Consider the following 19609-nt stretch of genomic DNA (forward strand, 5'->3'; position numbering starts at 1 on the left):
TGGAGTTACAGCATCAGTGGACAAGGGAAGAGCAGCTGAAGCCATCTGCCTGGACATGTGTATAAAGCATCTGACACTGTCCCACACTGGTCACCAAGTAGGGAAAGCATGAACTTGAGGGGTGGCCACTGGCTGGGTAAGAAATTGGCTGGATGGCTGCACTCAGAGGGTTGTGCTGAAGAGCTCAGTGCCCAAATGCAGACCAGTGACAAGTGGAGCCCCTCAGGGGTCAGCACTGGCACCAGTGCTGGTTGACATCTTTGTCTGTGACATGGACAGTGGCACTGAGGCATCCTCAGCAAGTCTGTTGATGGCTCCAAGCTGTGTGGTCCAGCTTGGCATGCTGGAGGGAAGGGACCTGGACAGGCTGCAGAGGTGTGCCCAAGCCAGCCTCAGGAAGTTCAACAAGGCTGAGTGCAAGGTCCTGCACCTGGGGCAGGGCAATCCCAAGCACAAATAAAGGCTGGAAGAGGGCCATGAAGATGATTGGAGGGGCGGAGCACCTCCCTGTGGGGACAGGCTGAGAGAGTTGGAGGTGTTCAGCCTGGAGAAGAGAAAGCTCTGGGGACACCTTAGAGCAGCCTTCCAGTTCCTGAAGGGGGCTACAAGAAAGTCAGGAAGGGACTTTTAACAAGGGCTTGTAGTGACAGGATGAGAGGGAATGGACTGAAGCTTGAGGAGGGCAGATTGAGAGTGGAAATTAGGAAGAAATTCTTTCTAGTGAGGGTGGTGAGACACTGGAGCAGATTGCCCAGAGAGGCTGTAGATGTATCCTTCCTGGGGGTGTTCAAGGCCAGGCTGGATGAGGCTTTGAGCAACCTGGGCTGGTGGGAGGTGTCCCTGCCCATGGCAGGGGGGTTGGAAGTGGATGAGCTTTAAGGTCCCTTCCAACCTAAACCATTCTATGAATTTACGAAACTATGAAAATGTAAGGGGGGAACAAACAAACAAAAAACCCCCAAACAAACAAACAAAAAACCAAACCAAACCAACCAACCAAAAGCAACAAAAAAAGGGAAGACTTTGTTGGGAAGCTTAATTGTTTTGTTGAACCAAGTTCTCATCCATCAGCATAAAGCAGGCTGGTTTGTATTCCTCATTGAATGAGGACTTGTGCCCTATATTTTGAATGAATGTAGAATGAATATAAATGATAGAATGAATATAAATAGTTACTGTAGCATGTGAATTTCAATTTAAATTGACATACACACACACCCCCCCCAGTGTCCATTTTCTATATGTTATGCAATGAAATGCCTGGAGGGAGGCTTGTAACAGTGCTGCACATAGCTCAGACAGCTGCTCATTCTCTTAGGAGAGGGCTGGTTTACACTTATCTCCATCTGTAGGTTTGCTGCAGTACAAACTGAAATCAAGAGTGGTGTGAAATGTGGGTTCTGCCACTGGTGGTAGAACCACTCAGTGGTGAGAACTCAGCTCAGAAAACAACTCCTCTGCCTCCCAGACATGAAAGCTGCAGTGAGGATTGTTTCTGGTTTCTTTCTTTAAGAAAGGGATAATGCATGACCACAGAAGTTGAAGACAGAAAACACAGCCTGATCTCTAGACTCTATTTTCTCTGCTTTGTCCAAACCAGCCTTGAAAATCTCTATGCCTGGAGATCATAGAATCACAAAAACATTCGGGTTGGAAAAGACCCTCAGGATCATCAAGTCCAACCATCAACCTACTCTACAAGGCTCACCCCTAAACCTTATCATCCCCATGCATCACATCCAAACCACCTTTAAACACATCCAGGGTTGGTGTCTCCAGCACCTCCCTGGGCAGCACATTCCAATCCCTGACCACTCTTCCTGGGAAAACATTTTCCCTAATGTCCAGTTTAAACCTACCCAGTCACAGTGGGGTAATGACCTGTGAGAAGAGACCAGCACCAGCCTCTCCACAAGGTCCTTTCAAGTGGTTGTAGAGAGCAATGAGGCCTCTTCTTTTCCAGACTAACCATCCCCAGCTCCTTCAGTTGCTCTTCATTAGATTTATTCTCTAAGGTATTCAAGGTGAAGCTCATCAGATCCTCTGGGCAACCTGATCTAGTTGAGGATGTCCCTGCTGACTGCAGAGGGGGTTGGACTGGATGACCTTTGGAGGTGCCTCCCAAGCCAGAGCATTCTATGATTCTATGAGGGGTTTTAATCCATCCCCAAACTCAAGCTATTGTAGTCTGTCCCACAGTCTGGAAGATCTGGAGAGATGCTGAGGCAGGCAGGCAGTGACTGCAGCTCAAATGAGCAGGGAGAGGATGGGGAGCAGGTCTTCCTGGGCAAGTACCAATATTTCCACAGGGGATCTACAAGCTACCCACTAAGAGGAGAACAAGAAAGGATAAATTGCCGAGGTTGCTGGTCATGAGAGGAATGTGGTTTAGCTGAGGGATAGCATGAAAACAAAAAAATCTAAACCCAAGTGCCCAGGCATTTTTATTAAGCTCATTCAGAAGCACATTTCTACAAGAATAGCTGAGAACTATTTTTTTTCCCTCTAAAGCACCATCAGGAATATAAATTTTCAAAGCCTAAAGCAATTTCTGGCCCCACAGTTGTTTAGAAGGAGCATATAAAAATGCAAAGGGATCTCAACAACATCAGTTCAAGCGAGTGAAGTGCAAAGCAGCTCTCTACTGAAGGACGAAACTGCAGAAGAAATGATCTCTGATACCACTAGTCTCTGCTCATCCCCCACCCCAAGTTATTTCTGCAGGAAAAAAAAGACAGATAATGAGCTGAAAAAAAGAAAAACCAAACCACAGCAGCCTAAAATTACTCAAGCAATATGCATAACAGGGTTTCTAATTTTTAAGTATAAAAAGCTTTTTAATGATCACATCAAACATGTATTACTCCTCCACTTTTCAATTAAAAATTTGCCAATTTGCCCTCTTGAAGAAAACAACTGCTGTCTTCTCCAACTATTTAAAACCCTCAACAGATGTAGAGCTTGCATCATTGCAACCACACAGAGAAAGACTTCCACAGTAGAAGAAGGAAGAGATGGTCTTTGTAGCTTAATTCTAACCAAAAGCCATGAAAATCTGCTGGTGCAATGCCAGGTCATGGTCTGTGGTGCTGGATTCTTTCTAAACCCAGCCATCATTTGAATTGGGCACAGACTTTTCACTATTTAATTGATAGCAGGTTAAGTGCAAAATTCAGTTGGATGCAGTTAAAGATGGTAGCAGAGCTTAGTAGATGTTGGCCCCATCTATTTTAAGAGCCAGAATGCTTCCCTATCTCAGAGGTCTGGAGATGTATGATGGGTACAGCCCAAATTCATTCTCAGTAGAGACTCCAGTCTGCCTTATCCTCCTCTAAACCCCTGGTTTCTAAGCAAAGAAAACTTTCCATGCAGACCTGGGGAGACAGAGATCTTTGGAGAATCCTCCAGGTGACTGGGCATGTGCAAAGCACATTTGTCCTCAGCACATCATAAGTGGGTACTCAGGACCCAGTGCCAGTGAGAGTCAGGTCTTACCCTGAGGGCTGTGTGCTCACAACATTTGGAAACCACTGTTTGTAAGAAAGGTGGATTTAGAGCCCAGATACACACCTGGAGTTTGTTAACAAGTGCTTCACTCTTCATTTAAAGAAGGAACTCACAAGAGAGACCTATTCAAAAAGACCTCCAAAACCTGCCAGCTAAGCTGTGCAAATTCCACCCTCACAGCATCCCAGAATGCTAGGGCTTGGAAGGGACCTCCAGAGCTCCTGCAGTCCAATCCCCTCCCCAGAGCAGGGTCACCCAGGGCAGGTCATCCAGGTGGGTTTGGAAAGTCTCCAGAGGAGACTCCACAACCTCTCTGGGCAGCCTTCTCCAGGCTCTGTGACCCTCATGGGGAGAAAGTTTTCCCTTCTGTTCCCAAGGCACCTCCTCTGCTCCAACTTGCACCCCTTGCCCCTTGTCCTGGCGTTGGACATCCTTGAGCAGATCCTGGCTCTGTCCTCCTGACACTGCCCTGCACATCTTTATCACCAGCAGTGAGGGCAGCCCTCAGGCTCCTCTGCTCCAAGCTCCAAGTCCCAACTCCCTCAGCCTGTCCTCACAGGGAGATGTTCCACTGCCTTCAGCAGCTTGGTGGCTCTGAGCTAGACTCTTTCAAGCAGTTCCCTGAGATCCTTCTTGAACTGAGTGGCCCAGAACTGGACACAATTTTGCAGATGTGGCCTCTGTCCATCATCTAAAAGAGGACAGAACTTAACGAGAAAAATACTTCTTAATCTCTTAAACTAGAAGCCCATCTGCCTGAATTATCCTTTGCCCAGTTGTTAGCAGATGATGCAGATGTGTCTTGGTCAGTTTGTCTTTGCCTGAAATGATGAACTCTCCTAACATTAATAGAAAGCACTCTCTCTCTGGCTTCAATTTCAGAAGACGGGAAAGTATCTCATGGTAGGAATTGTTCCTGGGAAGTGATTGTTGTAATTGGCTCTCTACATCATTTTTACTTTCCCTTCCTTAAGGGAACATTTGCTAGACTAAATACAATATCAGCTACCTCTGTTGTTTGGGCTAAGAAACAGATACTCTCAGCTGAGATATGGGAATGGAAGAGAAGATATTAAAGTGCTTTATGAGGTGTTCCAGGATAAGCATTTTGGGTCAGTTAAAAGAAATAAATAAACTGATGAAATTTTGATAAGATATAGCAGTTTAGGAAAAGAGTTCCTTGGTGTTTGATATAAGCAAAGGGAAATGGAGAGTGGAGGAAAGAGATGCACCATTTCTTTGCATATTGCAAAGGTAAAGCAGAAGGAATCTGCCCAGATAAAAATTAACCCTAAATGTGACCTCTTCTTTGTAGCAGTTTAATAACCAAAGGATTTTTTTTTCCTTTTCCCACTGATTTTTCACTTCTTTGTGCTTTTTGTATTTGCCTTTCATTCAGTTTGGGAAAATAAAACAAAACATACCCCAAACCCCTGAATGTCCCTTTATGTTCAGAGACATCTGGAAATGTCTGCAATTGTTAAGGATATAACTACTGCCACCAAAATCACATTGGGATATGTCAGATTACTTTACATCTTCATCTCGGGTAACAGCTCGTTCCTTTCTTTGAGAAATCTTTTCTACAGTGGGGACCTACTTCGTTGTATCTCATTCTCCCAAATTTTGCAACAGTTTAACATGAAAGGTTACAGTAAATTGCCTGCAGTTTCCTTCCTCCACTATCTCCTTGCTAAATTGCACCCACATATGGCTGGCTGCCTCCTTCCACCACAGCTGGGCATCCCACAGGAAGGTAATTCCTGTGTTCCCATGCAGAATCACTCACTGCAGCATCACTCCCAAGCATGCAAGTGATAGCTAGAGACAGGTCATGAAATGTTATCACTTGTCAATAGCAAGGGAATGAGCTCCAGCATATGCAGGGCTGATAGCTCAGCCCCAGATATCTCAGCTGTGGATATGAAGCAGCTCAATGAAGGGACACAGCTGCACCCTGAATTCTTGTGTTCACAGCCCCTGTACAATAGTGCCCTGTCCACTCTGCTTTGCATTAGGACAACATGCTAATGTATTTTTAAATGTATGTTTCTTTAGTAAGAAGAAAGAGAATCAGAATGGTCTGGGTTGGAAGGCACCTCCAAAGGTCATGCACTCCAACCCCCTCTGCAGTCAGCAGGGACGTCCTCTACTAGATCAGGTTGCCCAGAGCTCTGTCAAGCCTCACCTTGAATATCTCCAGGGAGACATCTCATACCTGTCAATAATTTAACTACAAAAAACTCCCCACATGGGTAAGATCATATCACATGAGTCCTGAGCATAGGAGTGCTGATAAAGTCCAATGAAGCTGCTCAGGAAGGAACAAATCAACAACTTTTGATAATGTCCATAAATAAAGTAAACATTTCAGGAAATTTCTAGGCCCTTTTTGTCACACACTGCAGAGTCAAAAAAGTTTGCCTGTGTCAACATGATTGGCAGTGATGGGCAGGGGACAGGCAGCTGAAACCACTGGGTGTGAAGGTAACACATAAAACACATTGCAGGGACTCAGGAGCAGAAGAGAGCTCTGTGCACTCAGCAGCATGCCAGCCCCCTGCCTTGGGGGTTTGCAATGCTGGTACAGCTCTGGGTGGCCAAGCAGCAGAGCATAGTGACACAAGAGACAAAACTATGGGAAGAGCAAAAGGCTGCCCTGAGTGGTTGTGGATGCCTCCTCCCTGGAGGTGTTTAAGGTCAGGCTGGATGAGGCAACCAAATCTAGTTGGGCAACCGAGTCTGCTTCTGAGGTGTCCCTGCCCATGCAAGGGGTTGGAGTAGATGATCTCTGAAGTCCCTTCCAAACCAAGCCATTCCATGATTCCATGATCAGAGGAGAGTCTCTGAGCCAAGCGGAGCTTGTGATGAGCTCTCAGCTCACGTACTCACAAGTATACTTCCTTTTAAAACCACAACACCAATGTTTCCCCTTCATGTTCCTGCTGCAGTTCCTGTGTTTTATTGCCTAGACTGCTAAAAAGACCTTTAAGATCACCAGGTGCAATCATCAGAATGAAAAATCACAGCTTCTTCAACTCAAACTCTTGCTGACCTGGCCAGTGTAGTGGCAGACAACAGGTGGGTGTCTGAAGATGGCCACTGTTACATTCTGAGGTGAAAACCTCTAGGACAGATAAATAATTCATCTCTGTTGTCTGGAGAGAGCCAGGATGAGAAGATGCACAACCACACTGGGAACTTTTACTGTGGTATTTTTAGGATTCAGTGGAAAATGCATCTCTGTCCAGACCCCATGGATGCCATGACAGCAGCAGATGAAGAGGACAAGTGGGAAGCGAAGCCTCTCTTCATATTCCAAAGAATTAACTTTCAAAGCAGAGAATGCCAGGAAGTGAAAGCTTACTCAGCACTTACAACACAACACAAGCACTAATTACAGCTGATGTCAGTCAAAGCTGTACTGTACCTCTTCTCTGCTCTGGTGAGACCCCACCTGGAGTACTGCATCCAATTCTGGAGTCCCTATTACAGGAAGGATCTGGAGGTGCTGGAAGGTGTCCAGAGAAGGGCCACCAGGATGAGCAGAGGGCTGGAGCTGCTCTGCTCTGGAGACAGACTGAGAGAGTTGGGGTTGTTCAGTCTGGAGAAGAGAAGGCTCCCAGGAGACCTTCTTGTGGCCTCCCAGGGTCTAAAGGGGGCTACAGAAAAGCTGGGGAGGGACTTTTTAGGGGGTCAGGGAGTGATAGGACTGGGGGGAATGGAGTAAAACTAGAAATGGGTAGATTCAGGTTGGATGTCAGGAAGAAGTTCTTCCCCATGAGGGTGGTGAGACACTGGAACAGGTTGTCCAGGGAGGTGTTGGAAGCCTCATCCCTGGAGGCTTTTAAGGCCAGGCTGGATGTGGCTGTGAACAACCTGCTGTAGTGTGAGGTGTCCCTGCCCATGCAGGGGGGTTGGAAGTGGATGATCCTTGAGGTCCCTTCCAACCCTGACAGTTCATGATTCTAAACACACTCTCAACATCTCCCAGATTTTCCAAGCTCTATGTTGGCAGAGAAGGCTTTGATGGCACATACCTTGGGCTCTGCCTATGCATTCATGGCTTCCTCTAGTCACAAACAAGGGCTCAGTGAAGACCCAAGGAAGAAGCAGCAAAGCATCTCACCTATGACAGCCACACATCCCACCGGAGCGACGAGGGCAATGGGGGCAAACCCATAGGCTGTGAAATTGCCAACCTCTCCAAGGCCCAGGAGGGTAACTCCACACCACCACAGGCTGCTCGTGTAGTAGGGCTGTGGCTCTGCCTGGCAAGCCAGTTGGAGATGAGTGCATTTCTAGAAAAATCAATCATTAGAAACAGAGGTGAGAAGAAAGACTTCTGCTGTGTTCTTGTGGCTGACACAAGTGCACAGAGTCACACAATCATAGAATGGTCAGGGCTGGAAGGGACCCCCAAAGGTCATCTATTCCAAACCCCTCCTGCGCTCAGCAGGGACATCCTCAATTAAATCAGGTTGCCCAGAGCTCTGTTGAGCCTCATCTTGAATATCTCCAGGCATGGGGCCCCAACCTCACCCCTAGGCAACCTGTTCTAGTTCCATAACTAAAGGGGCTGTCAGCTTCAAATTCCAGGTGTGTCAAAGTTTTCTTTTTCAACATGACTTTCAGTTTGTTGTTGCAGACCCTTGCTTTGTGTTAACTTAGAGCTGCTTCAGATGTGGTGGAAAATTAGACCTCAGAATAAACCTGAAAAATATTAATGCTAGGTAGTTCTTCCTAGCTATCACTGCACACCTCTTGAAGCTAAGCTCAGGAGTGATGGTGTGAGGCTGGAAACACTCAAAGGCAGGAGATGGGGCACAATCAGAACTGTGACAACACACTGGGAGAAGGGGACCAGACAACATCATGTTCCTGCTCCATGACACATATCCTGACCATGAGAAAGACAGCACTTAGTCACAGCTAATGCAGGGAGGAGCCTACATTACTTAGGTAGAATTCAGGAGTTGGCCAGATGCTTGTTCCACAGCTTTCTATTCCATCCTTCACAGAAAAAGCAAGGAGTGGCTTTATATGAGACATACAACTCACAAAACACAAGCCAGCAAAATGTCTGTTCTGGTCTTATAGTGATGTTGGCAGTGGTGGCAAATACAGCTGTTTTTCCTTCTGTCTGAGCTACCCCAAACACTCAGCTGTTCAAAGACCAGTGCATGCCAGTGCTAGTTCCAGTACAGGACCTCCCAAGGCATCCTTGTCACTTTTACCAGTGATGTATTAGCATTAGCAGTGCCATAGTGTGTTGATTTGGTGTTGAAAATGGCTGAAGGAGGAGGAGTTGTGAATTTTTATTCTGCCCCCATAGGAGAATCACAGCACAGAACAGGTTGAGAGCTATTACACTGCCAACAAGTACAGCAGGGCTGTGTCAAACCACAGTTAAAAAGAGGGCAGGTTGATGAAATGCAGCAAAATTTGTGTTTTGAACTTCACCTACAAAAACAAACTGTAACTTAAGTTACTTGCTGAATATAAACAACTCTGGATAAAGAGAAATCATTTCCTACCTGTATGCTCAGAGAGACACTAATCAGAAAATTGGAAGCAGCAGCAAGTAAAACTCCCAGGAGCTGAGTCTGCAAGGTGACAAAACCAAAAAATACAGAAACGTTGATCATTTTGAGAAGAGCAATATAATGGTTTCTGATAGCACATCATAACCCAAACAACATCCAATTATTGCACTTCCAGGCTGAAGTGCTAAACAACTGGGAATGGAAAGTGCATCCCAGTGCAGGAAGTGGTTTTGTTGTCCTTCAGCACACAACCCTCAATCTCATGCAGCCCAGAAGGCAAATTGTGTCCTGGGCTGCAGCCAGAGGAGTGTGGGCAGCAGGGCAAGAGAGGGGATTCTGCCCCCTGACTCTGCTGTGCTGAAACCCCACCACCAATCCTGCCTCCAGCTCTGGTGTCCCCAGCAGAAGAAGGACACAGAGCGGTTGGAGTGAGTCCAGGGGAGGCCACAAAGATAATCCAAGGGCTGGAGAACCTCTGTTATGAGGGAGCTGGGGTTGTTCAGCGCCCAGGGGGACCTTAGAGCTGCCTGCCAATAGCAGGGATCCTACAGGAAGGCTGCAGAGGGACTTTTCCTGAGGCTGTCTAGAGACAGGACAAGGGGGGGATGGTTTGAAGCTGAGGGGGATCAGCGTTAGACTGGAGCTTAGGAAGAAGTTCTTCAGTAGGAGGGTGGTGAGACTCTGGAACAGGCTGCCCAGGGAGCCCATGGATGCCTTCTTCCTGGCTGGTTTGGATGAGGCTTTGAGCAGCTGAGTCTAGTTGAGAGGCGTCCCTGTCCATGGCAGAGGAGTTGGAACTAAGTGACCTTTAAGATCCTTTACAACCTAACCCATTCTATGAATCACTGGAGTAGAGGCTGAAATGGGGTCCTGAGCCATGGGCAGGAAAACCCTGGAGGTGTGTAGGGACAGGCAGGGCTGTGGGTGCCTCCAGGCTCCTAACACACACATGCAAATTGTCCCTTCTGCCTAACTTAAGCAAGCTCCTGTGTCTGCAGAGAAGGAAATACAGGGTGTGTGCATGATCAAGGCAAATTCAGCAGCAGCCTGGCTTCCAAACTACCCCTTGGTGCTCAGGTCATTTTCTTGTGGTGCCCACATGTTTCACTGGAGCATTGCTCTTGTCATATATACTGCACTGCCTGCTCCAGGCTGACAGGTGTTAACGTGCTGTGGCTAATATGCTGATACCACCAAGCTTCCAAACCTAGGGCTGGACAGACCCCTAATGATTAAAAGCAGAGCAGAATGCCCTAAGGAGGTCAAGTCTCACATGGATCCATTCAGGGAGATGAAAGTGCAGTAACACCACACAGCTCCAGCATGGCAAAACTGCCTTGTACAGGTTCACACTCAGACGTGCCAGTATGAAAGAAAGCAAGAGGGGAGAGAAATGCAGTAAAGAGGAAACACAGATTGAAAACCTCAGAAATCAAAGTGCATCTTCAATCAGCAGGCATGAGATATGTCATATACAGCAGTGCTGGAAGCAAGAGAGAAAAAACAGCTTACTGTATTCCAGGCTAGGAAAAGCATGCCTGAAACAAAGAGAGCCTGCCACAGAACCATGCCTGAATGAAAGAGGACCTGCAGCAGAAGAAGGCAGATCACCCTCCAAAAAATGGTTGCTATATTGCCCTGAAGAAATGTAGCCAGCTTGGTACAAAATGTACCACAAGCTCAAAAGAATTTGGTGTAAAGATCTCCCTTTAGCAGCTGAGAAGAGGAATGGCATGGCTCTTCCATCGCGCACCTCTCCAGCATCACTCTCCAACAAAGGCAGGCCTGTCTGCCATTCTGCCTCCCCAGCTACAACCAACCCTTCCTGTAATGTGCACAGAAAACATCTCTCCAAGTGAAAATGCTCAGCTCTTGAATGCCAGCACACAACTCCTGGGCAAGGGCTAAACACAGGCTGGAAATGAGGACACTTCCAAGCCAGTGGCACTTCAGAACAGCTTCCAACAGGAGTAATAGCTGGGGAGGGGAAAAGAAAAGATCTGAGTGCATTTAGAATGAAGTTTGATTGTTGAAAGAATTACTTTATGTGAAATCAAGTAATGAGTTGCCCAAAGGCCCTTGCAGTCTGCTGTTCCTGCAGAGGAGCAGCACTGTGCATCAGTCCCTTGCTCTCCTTCCTGCCCCTCACACACATGCCTCTCCTCATTTCATTGTCACAGAGAGAGTTAATCATTTACAGATAGCTCCTAATGCAAAGAAAATGACTGGACTCCAGAAGGCAGAACCTTCTGGTTAGCAACATTACTCATTTGAATACAAACCACAGCTGAGGTTATCAGTGTTGATTTAAAAACAAGAGGTTTGCATTCCCTGAAGTACTCCTCATGGGTGTCTGTGGGTGCCTGCACAAACCCACAGCTGGATGCTTTTAGTTTGCAGAGACTTCTGGTCAAAACTGGAAGATGCAAACCTGGGGATAACAAATTAACTCTAAAGAAATTATCTTATATGCAAATTTCTTGCAGCAGCCTGAGATACAGGCTGGGACAGTTCTGCTTTTTACTACAAACTGTAACCTGGTTTAAAGCAATGGTTACCATTCTGTAGTTGCCAGTGGGGCCTGACACAAGGAGCCCTCCATCTTTCCCCACCTTTTACTGCTGAGCATGACATCTAATGATGTCCCTTTGGTCACTTGGGGTCAGCTGTCCCAGCTGTGCCCCCTCCCAACTGCTTCTGCACCACCAGCAAGTGTATTGATGGAGCAATGTGAGAAGCAAGAACCACCTGGGTGCTGTGGTTCAGCAATAACCAAAACACCTCCATATTAGCAACACCAGTCCAAAACATCACACCACACAGCCTGCTGGGAAGAAGATTAATTTGGGCCCAAACCAGTCAAATAGTCAAGAGATGGAGCTAGAGTCTTGACCAGATGAAAGTTGCAATTATTTGTTTGACTGAAGCTTCTGCAGACACTACAAGTTTTGCTCTCTCTCCTCTTGTCATGATGACTGAGTTATTCCTGCATGCTAACACAGACACTGAATGATAATGGCCAGCGTGCTTTAGGCGCTACAGGGAGCAAAAGATTGCCACTGAAAGAGAGGGACAGGAAAGAGATTAATGTCATTAGAAGCCAATAAATGCAAGAAGTTTGTGACAATTCCAAAGCAGAAAAAAACAAACCAACAAAACCAAGACAAAAACAAAACAATAACACAACAACAAATATCGAAGAGAAACATAAAAAAAAATAATTAGAGCCATAAAATGAAGTAAATGGAGTCACCCAAGAGATAAACTCACAGAAAACATCCAGTTGAAAGAGACCTCAAAACTCATCCAGTCCAACCCTCGACCCAGCACTGAAAGGTCACCACTAAACTATGTCCCTAAGCAGCAGGTCCACACACCCCCCAGGGACAGTGACTCCAGCACTACCCTGGACAGACTATTGCAGTGTTTGAGAATCCTTCCAGTGCAGAAATAATTCCTAGCACCCTAACAGCTTGAACCTCCCCTGGCACAGCCTGCAACCATTTCCTCTGCTCCTGTCTCTTGCCACCAAGGAGCAGAGGCTGCCACTCCTCACTCCAACCTCCCTTCAGGGAGCTGTAGAGAGCAATGAGGTCTCCCCTCAGCCTCCTCTTCTCCAGACTGAACACCCCCAGCTCCCTCGCAGCCCCTCCTTGTAGCCCAGGTGCTCCAGGCCCTTCTCTAGCTTCACTGCCCTTCTCTGGACCTGCTCCAGAACCCCAGTGCCCCTCCTGTCCATCCAACCATTCTGTGCATCCTCTCCATCAAAGTTCCAAAGCCTTTCTTCACTTCCCCATTATGGCAAACAGTTCACATCCCACAGCAAGGCCAAAGCTTCCAGCCTGGATGACGTCAACCAAGCATGGAGCTCATGGAGGAGAACAGTTACAGTGGTGTGGCTGCAGCTCAAGCATTACACATCTGTTGGGTTTGATATTGACTATTTACTTCTGAGCACACTCTGCAAACAGCACTGCCACATTTCTTAAGATCCCTGCTCTGTGTCTGCTGTTGATTTGCACATCAGCTGGCAGCACATTTCAAAGGCCAGATTATCCACAGCATGGAAAGCACATCTCCCAGCTGCTGCCATTCTTCTGGGACAATCTGTGGTGGCACTAGAAACACCAGCACAACAGTTTGTGCATGTCACCAAACCTCAGAGTGGAACAACTGCAGCCTCCAGCTACTAGGTGAGCCAGAGGTCTTCAGCTCCCCTCTGAGAAAAGTGCTCATTCTGCTGCTTGCTCAACCTTCTATAGCCTTGGATTTCGAGGTTGGTCAAAATTCTGTTGGAATCATTTGGATCTTCTTGATGCCTTCAAACAGGAATTTATCAGATCCAGCAGACTGTGGGAGATGTACAAGGATAGGATTCAGACATCTCTTTTGATGATGCCCAAATCAGATTTTAGAAAGATCATATTTCAGCTTCAGAGAGCAATGAAGTCTTCTCTGGGTCACAACGTTGTAAGGGGCCACAGGTGAGATTTTATGAGAAGGGCAACTTTTGTTTGAAACAAAACAAAACAAACAAAAAAAAAAGAGTATTGTCCTGACAATTTAGCCAGACAAGTGCCTCATGGAGGAGTCAAATGGCTGCTAGGGAAAAGGAAGAAACAGCAACATAGATTCAAGATCCATAGGAAGGACACAGAACAAATCCAGAGGAGGGCACAAAGGTGATCCAAGGGCTGGAGCACCTCTGCTGTGAGGATAGGCTGAGGGAGCTGGGGGTGTTCAGCCTGGAGAAGATTCCAGGGGGACCCTAGAGCTGCCTTCCAATACCTGAAGGGATCCTACAGGAAGGCTGGAGAGGGACTTTTCCTGAGGCTGTCTAGAGACAGGACAAGGGGGAATGGTTTGAAGCTGAGGCAGAGCAGGGTTAGACTGGAGATTAGGAAGAAGATCTTCAGTCTGAGGGTACTGAGACTCTGGAACAGGCTGCCCATGGAGGTTGTGGCTGCATCCTGCCTGGGGGCGTTCAAGACTAGGCTGGATGAGACCTTGAGCAGCTGAGTCTAGTTGAGAGGTGTCCCTGCCCCTGGTGTGGAGGTTGGAGATGATCTCTGAGGTCCCTTCCAACCTGAGCCATTCTATGGATTCTGTGATAAGATGGGAGCTGGCAATGTTCTACACAGCAACCTCACAAAATCTCAGGAGCTACAGGTGCTTGCCTGAGCAGGCAGGTTTCACCATGTGTCACCTAGCAACTCCTGGGTGTGGCTGAGAGACACCAAAACCAACACAGCAGCCACAGGCAAATTAATTTTAAATCCATTGTTTTCAGAGCAGTATAGAAGCTGGGGGCAGGGGCACTGCACTTATCCAGACACCTCCAAAGCAGAGTAGGGATTCAGAATTGCCCCATGTCTGGTCTTCTGTACTCAGTGTTGGCTAAGGGAAAGACTCTATCTGGTTCTGCTGCTCTGGATCACTGTGCTGAGGAGCAGTGCCTCTGTTTTAAGCCCTGTAGTCAGTGGCTAAGCTAGATATCAGACAGAAGCTGCACTATGCACCCAATCTTTCCATAAAATACCATTCTGGGAGCAAACTCATTTCTGCACTAGTAGGATATGTAGCACATAGGTATAATTTGTTTCCTGCACCCACTTCCTGACAAATGACAAAAATTGGCATTTATATATTAATATAAGGAAAAACCTTTTCCCTGTGAGGGTGCCAGAGCCTGGAGTAGGCTGTCCAGAGTGGTTGTGGAGTCTCCTTCTCTGGAGACATTCCAAACCCACCTGGATGTGTTCCTGGGTGACCTGCCCTGGGTGCTCCTGCTCTGGCAGGGGGTTTGGACTGGGCGATCTCTGGAGGTCCCTTCCAACCTCAACCATTCTGTGATTCTGTGATTGTAAATTTTCTTATTGCCCAGAAATTTCCAAATTAACATCCTCAAATCCCTTAGACTAGTGCAGTTATGAAGCTTGTGTTACAACCTCACTGTCATCTTAATCATCACCAAAATAAATACTAACCAAAAGCACATGTTCTTCACTGTCCTCAGAAAACCTGAAAAGTCATTTCACCATAGTGACAGCTGGAAGAGGAAGCATTGAAAACAGTCAGAAATTTGGGGAAAACAGCCCAGTGAGAAGCAGGGAACAGGCACTCAGCAGCAGAGCTCTAGCTGGTGCTCAGCATGGCTCCAGTCCTGCCAGGGCTGCAGTTTGCAGTGTCCTGGCTGAGGTGTCCCAGGGAGCCACCAAGACTGCTGCAGTCAGAATGAACTGTGACTTATCAGCCTAAATAAAAAGGCTTTGCTCACCAGCTTCTGTTGGCTGTCAGGTTAGGAACCACTCACTCAAGCAGCTCTGCCAGCAATGCTGAAGAGATCAGAGTGTCCAAGACAGATGGAGAATGAGCTGTCCCATCAGTAGCATTTGCTTTGGGTCTTTGTGCCCCAAGCTCAAAACATGGAGCTGGGCTGCTTTGGTGTATCTGCTGCCTAAGACCACAGTGGGCTTGGGGAGTCCCTCACAGCTGCCATGGTGGCAGAAGTACCAGCAGGGACTGTGCTGCCACTGGAAGAAACCAGGACAAAACCAGGCTTTCGTCTTGCTGAGGCTCTGTGGCACTGAGCATGAAGCCCTTAGTAAGGTGGGACAGGTTGAAGCACTAAAGACTCTCCTCTAAGAGAATGAGCTAAAAACTTTAATTGTGGCACTTCACATGGAATGCAGACTTCATGCCTACAATGGAAGGCAGCAAAAGACCTCACAGGGATGTGTTCCATCCATGGGATTTCTCATCCCACTGGACAGCAGCCACCAGTGCCTGCTGTGGAGACCACCCAGAAGATGAGGTTTCTTGGCTGCACATACTTGCCACCTGTGTCAGGCTGTGATATATTGTCACAGGACAAGAGGCCACAGATCCATCTGAAGGAGCTGTCACCATTTTAAACCTCAAACACAGAGCCCACATGATTTATACAGAGCCCAAGTGATTTATTACCACAAGCCATGAAAGAAAACAATCTCTCGAGGTGAGTGTTCGGGCAGCCACTAACAACTCTGAGTTCATTAAGAGACAGGCAAAGGAGGAAAAAGAAGCAGGAGTTAAAGGAATTTCCATCTCCAGCCCAGCTCCTGCACTTGAGCAGCCCCACACAGGACTACACAGCCCTGTGAAAGACTGAGTCATGGAAGTACAACATCCAAGCTTTCACTGACTGCTCTCACCCAGGTACAGAGTCAGCCCAAGATCAGTGTTAGAGATAAGGAAACATCAAATAATCTTGCAACATATTTTTGCTCATAAACAGCGCAATTGGGAGGAAACAAACAAACTTTGAGAAGTGCTGAGGGAAATAAACAAGCATTAAACTGAGGCAATTACAAACATTTTCTACTCAGTAAGCAAAGTCCACATGTGGTAGATTCTTATATTCATTACCCAAACATATTACAACAACATTAGCTTGTCAGGAAATATTTCAGGAGAGTAAGTACAAATTTCATCTGATTTTAATGCATCATTAAACATACCTGTGTCACACACATCACAGCATGGTTGGGGTTAGAAGGGACCTTCAGAGATCGCCCAGTCCAAACCCCCTGCCAGAGCAGCAGCACCCAGGGCACATCACACAGGAACACATCCAGGTGGGTTTGGAATGTCTCCAGAGAAGGCAACTCCACAACCTCTCTGGACAGCCTGCTCCAGGGCTCCAGAAACCTCAGTCCTGTCTCCACCCATTTTTTCCCCACCCCAATGCCCACTGACCCTCTGGACAACAGCTAGCATCAATTAGCCTGATCAGGGACCTAGCAGGAGAAAAACCCCCACTAAAAAGCCACTCTCACACACACAAACCCCACAAAATAACTCAAAACAAAGAAACAATCCAAACCCAAACCCAAGTGATGCCATCACAAAGAGACATCATACTACAGGGACCTGTACATAGGCCCCTGTGTGAAGACCTGAAACTGGGCTGATCCAGGAAATCCCACACAGGACAGCCAGGAATGGGAGGAAATTGTTTCTGATGTTTCCAAAACTGTCAAACATGAAAACAGGGGTAGGCAGAAGAATTTAACGTGACATGCAGATGGGCATCCCCATGCCAAAGGGGTTTCTTGCAGCAGCTCTGCAAGCTGAGACCTGCACCACAAGAAGTTTCACCTCAACACAAGGATGAAGTTCTTTACTGTAAGGGTCACAGACCACTGGAACAGGCTCCCCAGAGAGGTTGTGGAGTCTCCTTCTCTGGAGACTTTCAAGGTCCATCTGGATGTGTTCCTCTGTGACCTGAGCTAGGTCCTGCTATGGTCCTGCTCTGGCAGGGAGGTTGGTGTCCTTGGGTCCCTTCCAACCCCTAACATCCTGTGACCTATTCTTGGACCCTAACACCCAAACCCACAGTAATCCTTGGCTTCCCACTCTTGTCTCCTATAAGAGATCCCAGCTCTGGTCTTGGGAAGCAGTGCTACCAGCCATCAGACAGCAGTCGTGGTGCTCCATGGATCCTAGCACAGGGATGAACAGGAGGCATTTTCCCCTGAGAAATGCCTCCTGCCACCTGGATATCCACCCAGCAGCAAATGCAGAACCCAGACTGGAACGTTTTGGGGGAACCTTCCCCAAGCCCTGACCTGCTGCTGGGATGCTCACAGAGAAATGAGGGCAGTCAGTTGCCAGCCATTTTATGCACAATTTACCCCAATGCTTTGCCTCATTAAAAAGTGATTTGCCTCTTATGCAGCAAAAGCCAAGCCTGGGGAGTACCCTTCCATGCCTCCTAGTTTATGAAGCAAAAAAAGCAGGGAAAAGGTAAAGGATTTAATCAGCCTCCAATTCATCTTTATTGTTAGCAGATGCTTCAACCTGCTAGTTCTCAGGGGCCACTTGGGTCTCTCTTTCAGTTGCCCAGCCAGTTGTCAGCCAGCGCTGCCAACTGACAGCAGCACCGACGGCAACCCCCCGCCGTGCTGCAGTACAGCTCTCTGCTCGCAAAGGTCTGCTCGGCAGGAGCCAGGGCAGTGCTGGCTGAACGGCGGGGTGAAGAGGGAGCAGGTGTCAGCAGCAGGCAGGCACTGCAAGGGTCTCTTTGGGGAATGATGGCGAGAGGCTGACACGGTTACCCCGCTTGACCCAGCCCTGGGGTGCCCTGCGGAGCAGGCACTTACCTCGTGTGCGCTGTACCAGGGGCCGGAGAGGGGCCCGCTGCCAGCACCCGGCACCACGGAGGTTGCGTTCCAGGGTGCCCGCTCTGACACAGGGAGCATGCCCATTCCCATGCCCCTGCCCCTGCCCTTAGGCCCCGCCGCTGCCCATGCCACGTCCTGGGACAGCTGTCCCTGGGGAGAGGTGAGCTGGCCCCGGACGTGGCTCCTGCTTCCTGGTGTGGGAGAGGCTGCTCAGTGGGGATCACTCCACACGCAGGTGTGTGTGCGGCTGAGGACTGCAGCAGGGCACCTCAGCTGGGGAGCATTAGTAGTGTAAGAGAGGAAGGGGAAGCTGACAGAAGGTTTTGCAGCTCCTTCCCGGGGTATTAAGGTGTCTTCCCCCCCCTCCCCCCCCCCCCCTTTGTCTGACTTCCCCAGTGCCCCACCCTGCTCTGAAAAAGCAGCCTGGGAATTTAACTCCTTCAAATCAGTGCCTAAATTGAATGGTCACTTATTAATTCCTCACTGCTAGGTTGCAGGAGTTGGAAGCTGTTGTTCTCACATGCATAAATTCTTCTGTCAGGTTTGTTTTTTTTTTTCACTTCTGCTTCCTGAATAGTTTCTTTGCAGAGATTTCAGGCAATGAGTTTGTTCCCAGCCTGTGGCTTTATCCATTCCTTCTTTTAATTTTATTTTGAACACTTAAGCTCTTCCAGGGAAAACTGCAATTAGAAAAGCTCATTAAAAGGGAGAGCAGGGCTATGAAGATGATCAGAGGGCTGCAGAACCTCTCCTATGGGGACTGAGGGAGTTGGGGCTGTTCAGCATGGAGAAAAGAAGGCTTCAGGGAGACCTTAGAGCAGCCTTCCAGTACGTGAAGGGAGGTACAAGAAAGCTGTAAAGGAACTTTTGACAAGGGCTGTAGTGCTGGGATGAGAGGGAAGAGATGGGAGCTTGAAGAGGGCAGATTTAGACCGGAGATTAGGAAGAGATTCTTTCCAGTGAGGGTGGTGAGACACTGGAACAGGTTGCCCAGGGAGTTTGTGAATGTCCCCTCCCTGGAGGTGTTCAAGACCAGGTTGGATGAGGTCTCGAGTCACCTGGTCTAGTGGAAGGTGTCCGTGGCCGTGTCAGGGGGCTTGGAACTGGATGACCTTTAAGGTCCCTTCCAACCCAACCCAGTCTATGAATCTGTGAACTACCAAAGTAGGACTTTGACAGAATTAAATGAGAGACAGAAACAGGCTTCTAGAGAAGCACAGAAAAGAAGAATCAAGCCACTGCATCTTCAGGCTCTGGACAAGATAACTGCTTGCAATCCAGAGAGCTCATAGTGTGCCTGGGAAGTTTTGGGCTGTACAAGTTTATCTTGTTGGTGAGCTGGGCTTCAACATGTCCCTAGTCCTGACCAAGCAGTGTAGCAGACAAGGGTCA

At 47.8% G+C, this 19609-nt stretch overlaps 1 protein-coding gene across 1 annotated transcript in view; it reads right to left on the reverse strand.

The window, feature by feature from the left end:
• Window positions 1-18301, reverse strand: part of NIPAL2 (NIPA like domain containing 2) — a 48737-nt gene extending 30436 nt beyond the window's left edge. Inside the window, exons 1-3 of the mRNA XM_054385276.1 lie at window positions 18197-18301; window positions 9045-9113; window positions 7637-7808 (exon numbers count right to left, since the gene is read on the reverse strand). Coding sequence (XP_054241251.1) covers window positions 7637-7808; window positions 9045-9113; window positions 18197-18301 — 346 coding nt within the window. The remainder of the gene's footprint in view (window positions 1-7636; window positions 7809-9044; window positions 9114-18196) is intronic.
• Between the last annotated feature and the right edge of the window lie 1308 nt (window positions 18302-19609).

This window comes from Indicator indicator, chromosome 12 (genome assembly GCF_027791375.1).
Source record: "Indicator indicator isolate 239-I01 chromosome 12, UM_Iind_1.1, whole genome shotgun sequence".
In the NCBI taxonomy this organism is placed as follows: Eukaryota; Metazoa; Chordata; class Aves; order Piciformes; family Indicatoridae; genus Indicator; species Indicator indicator.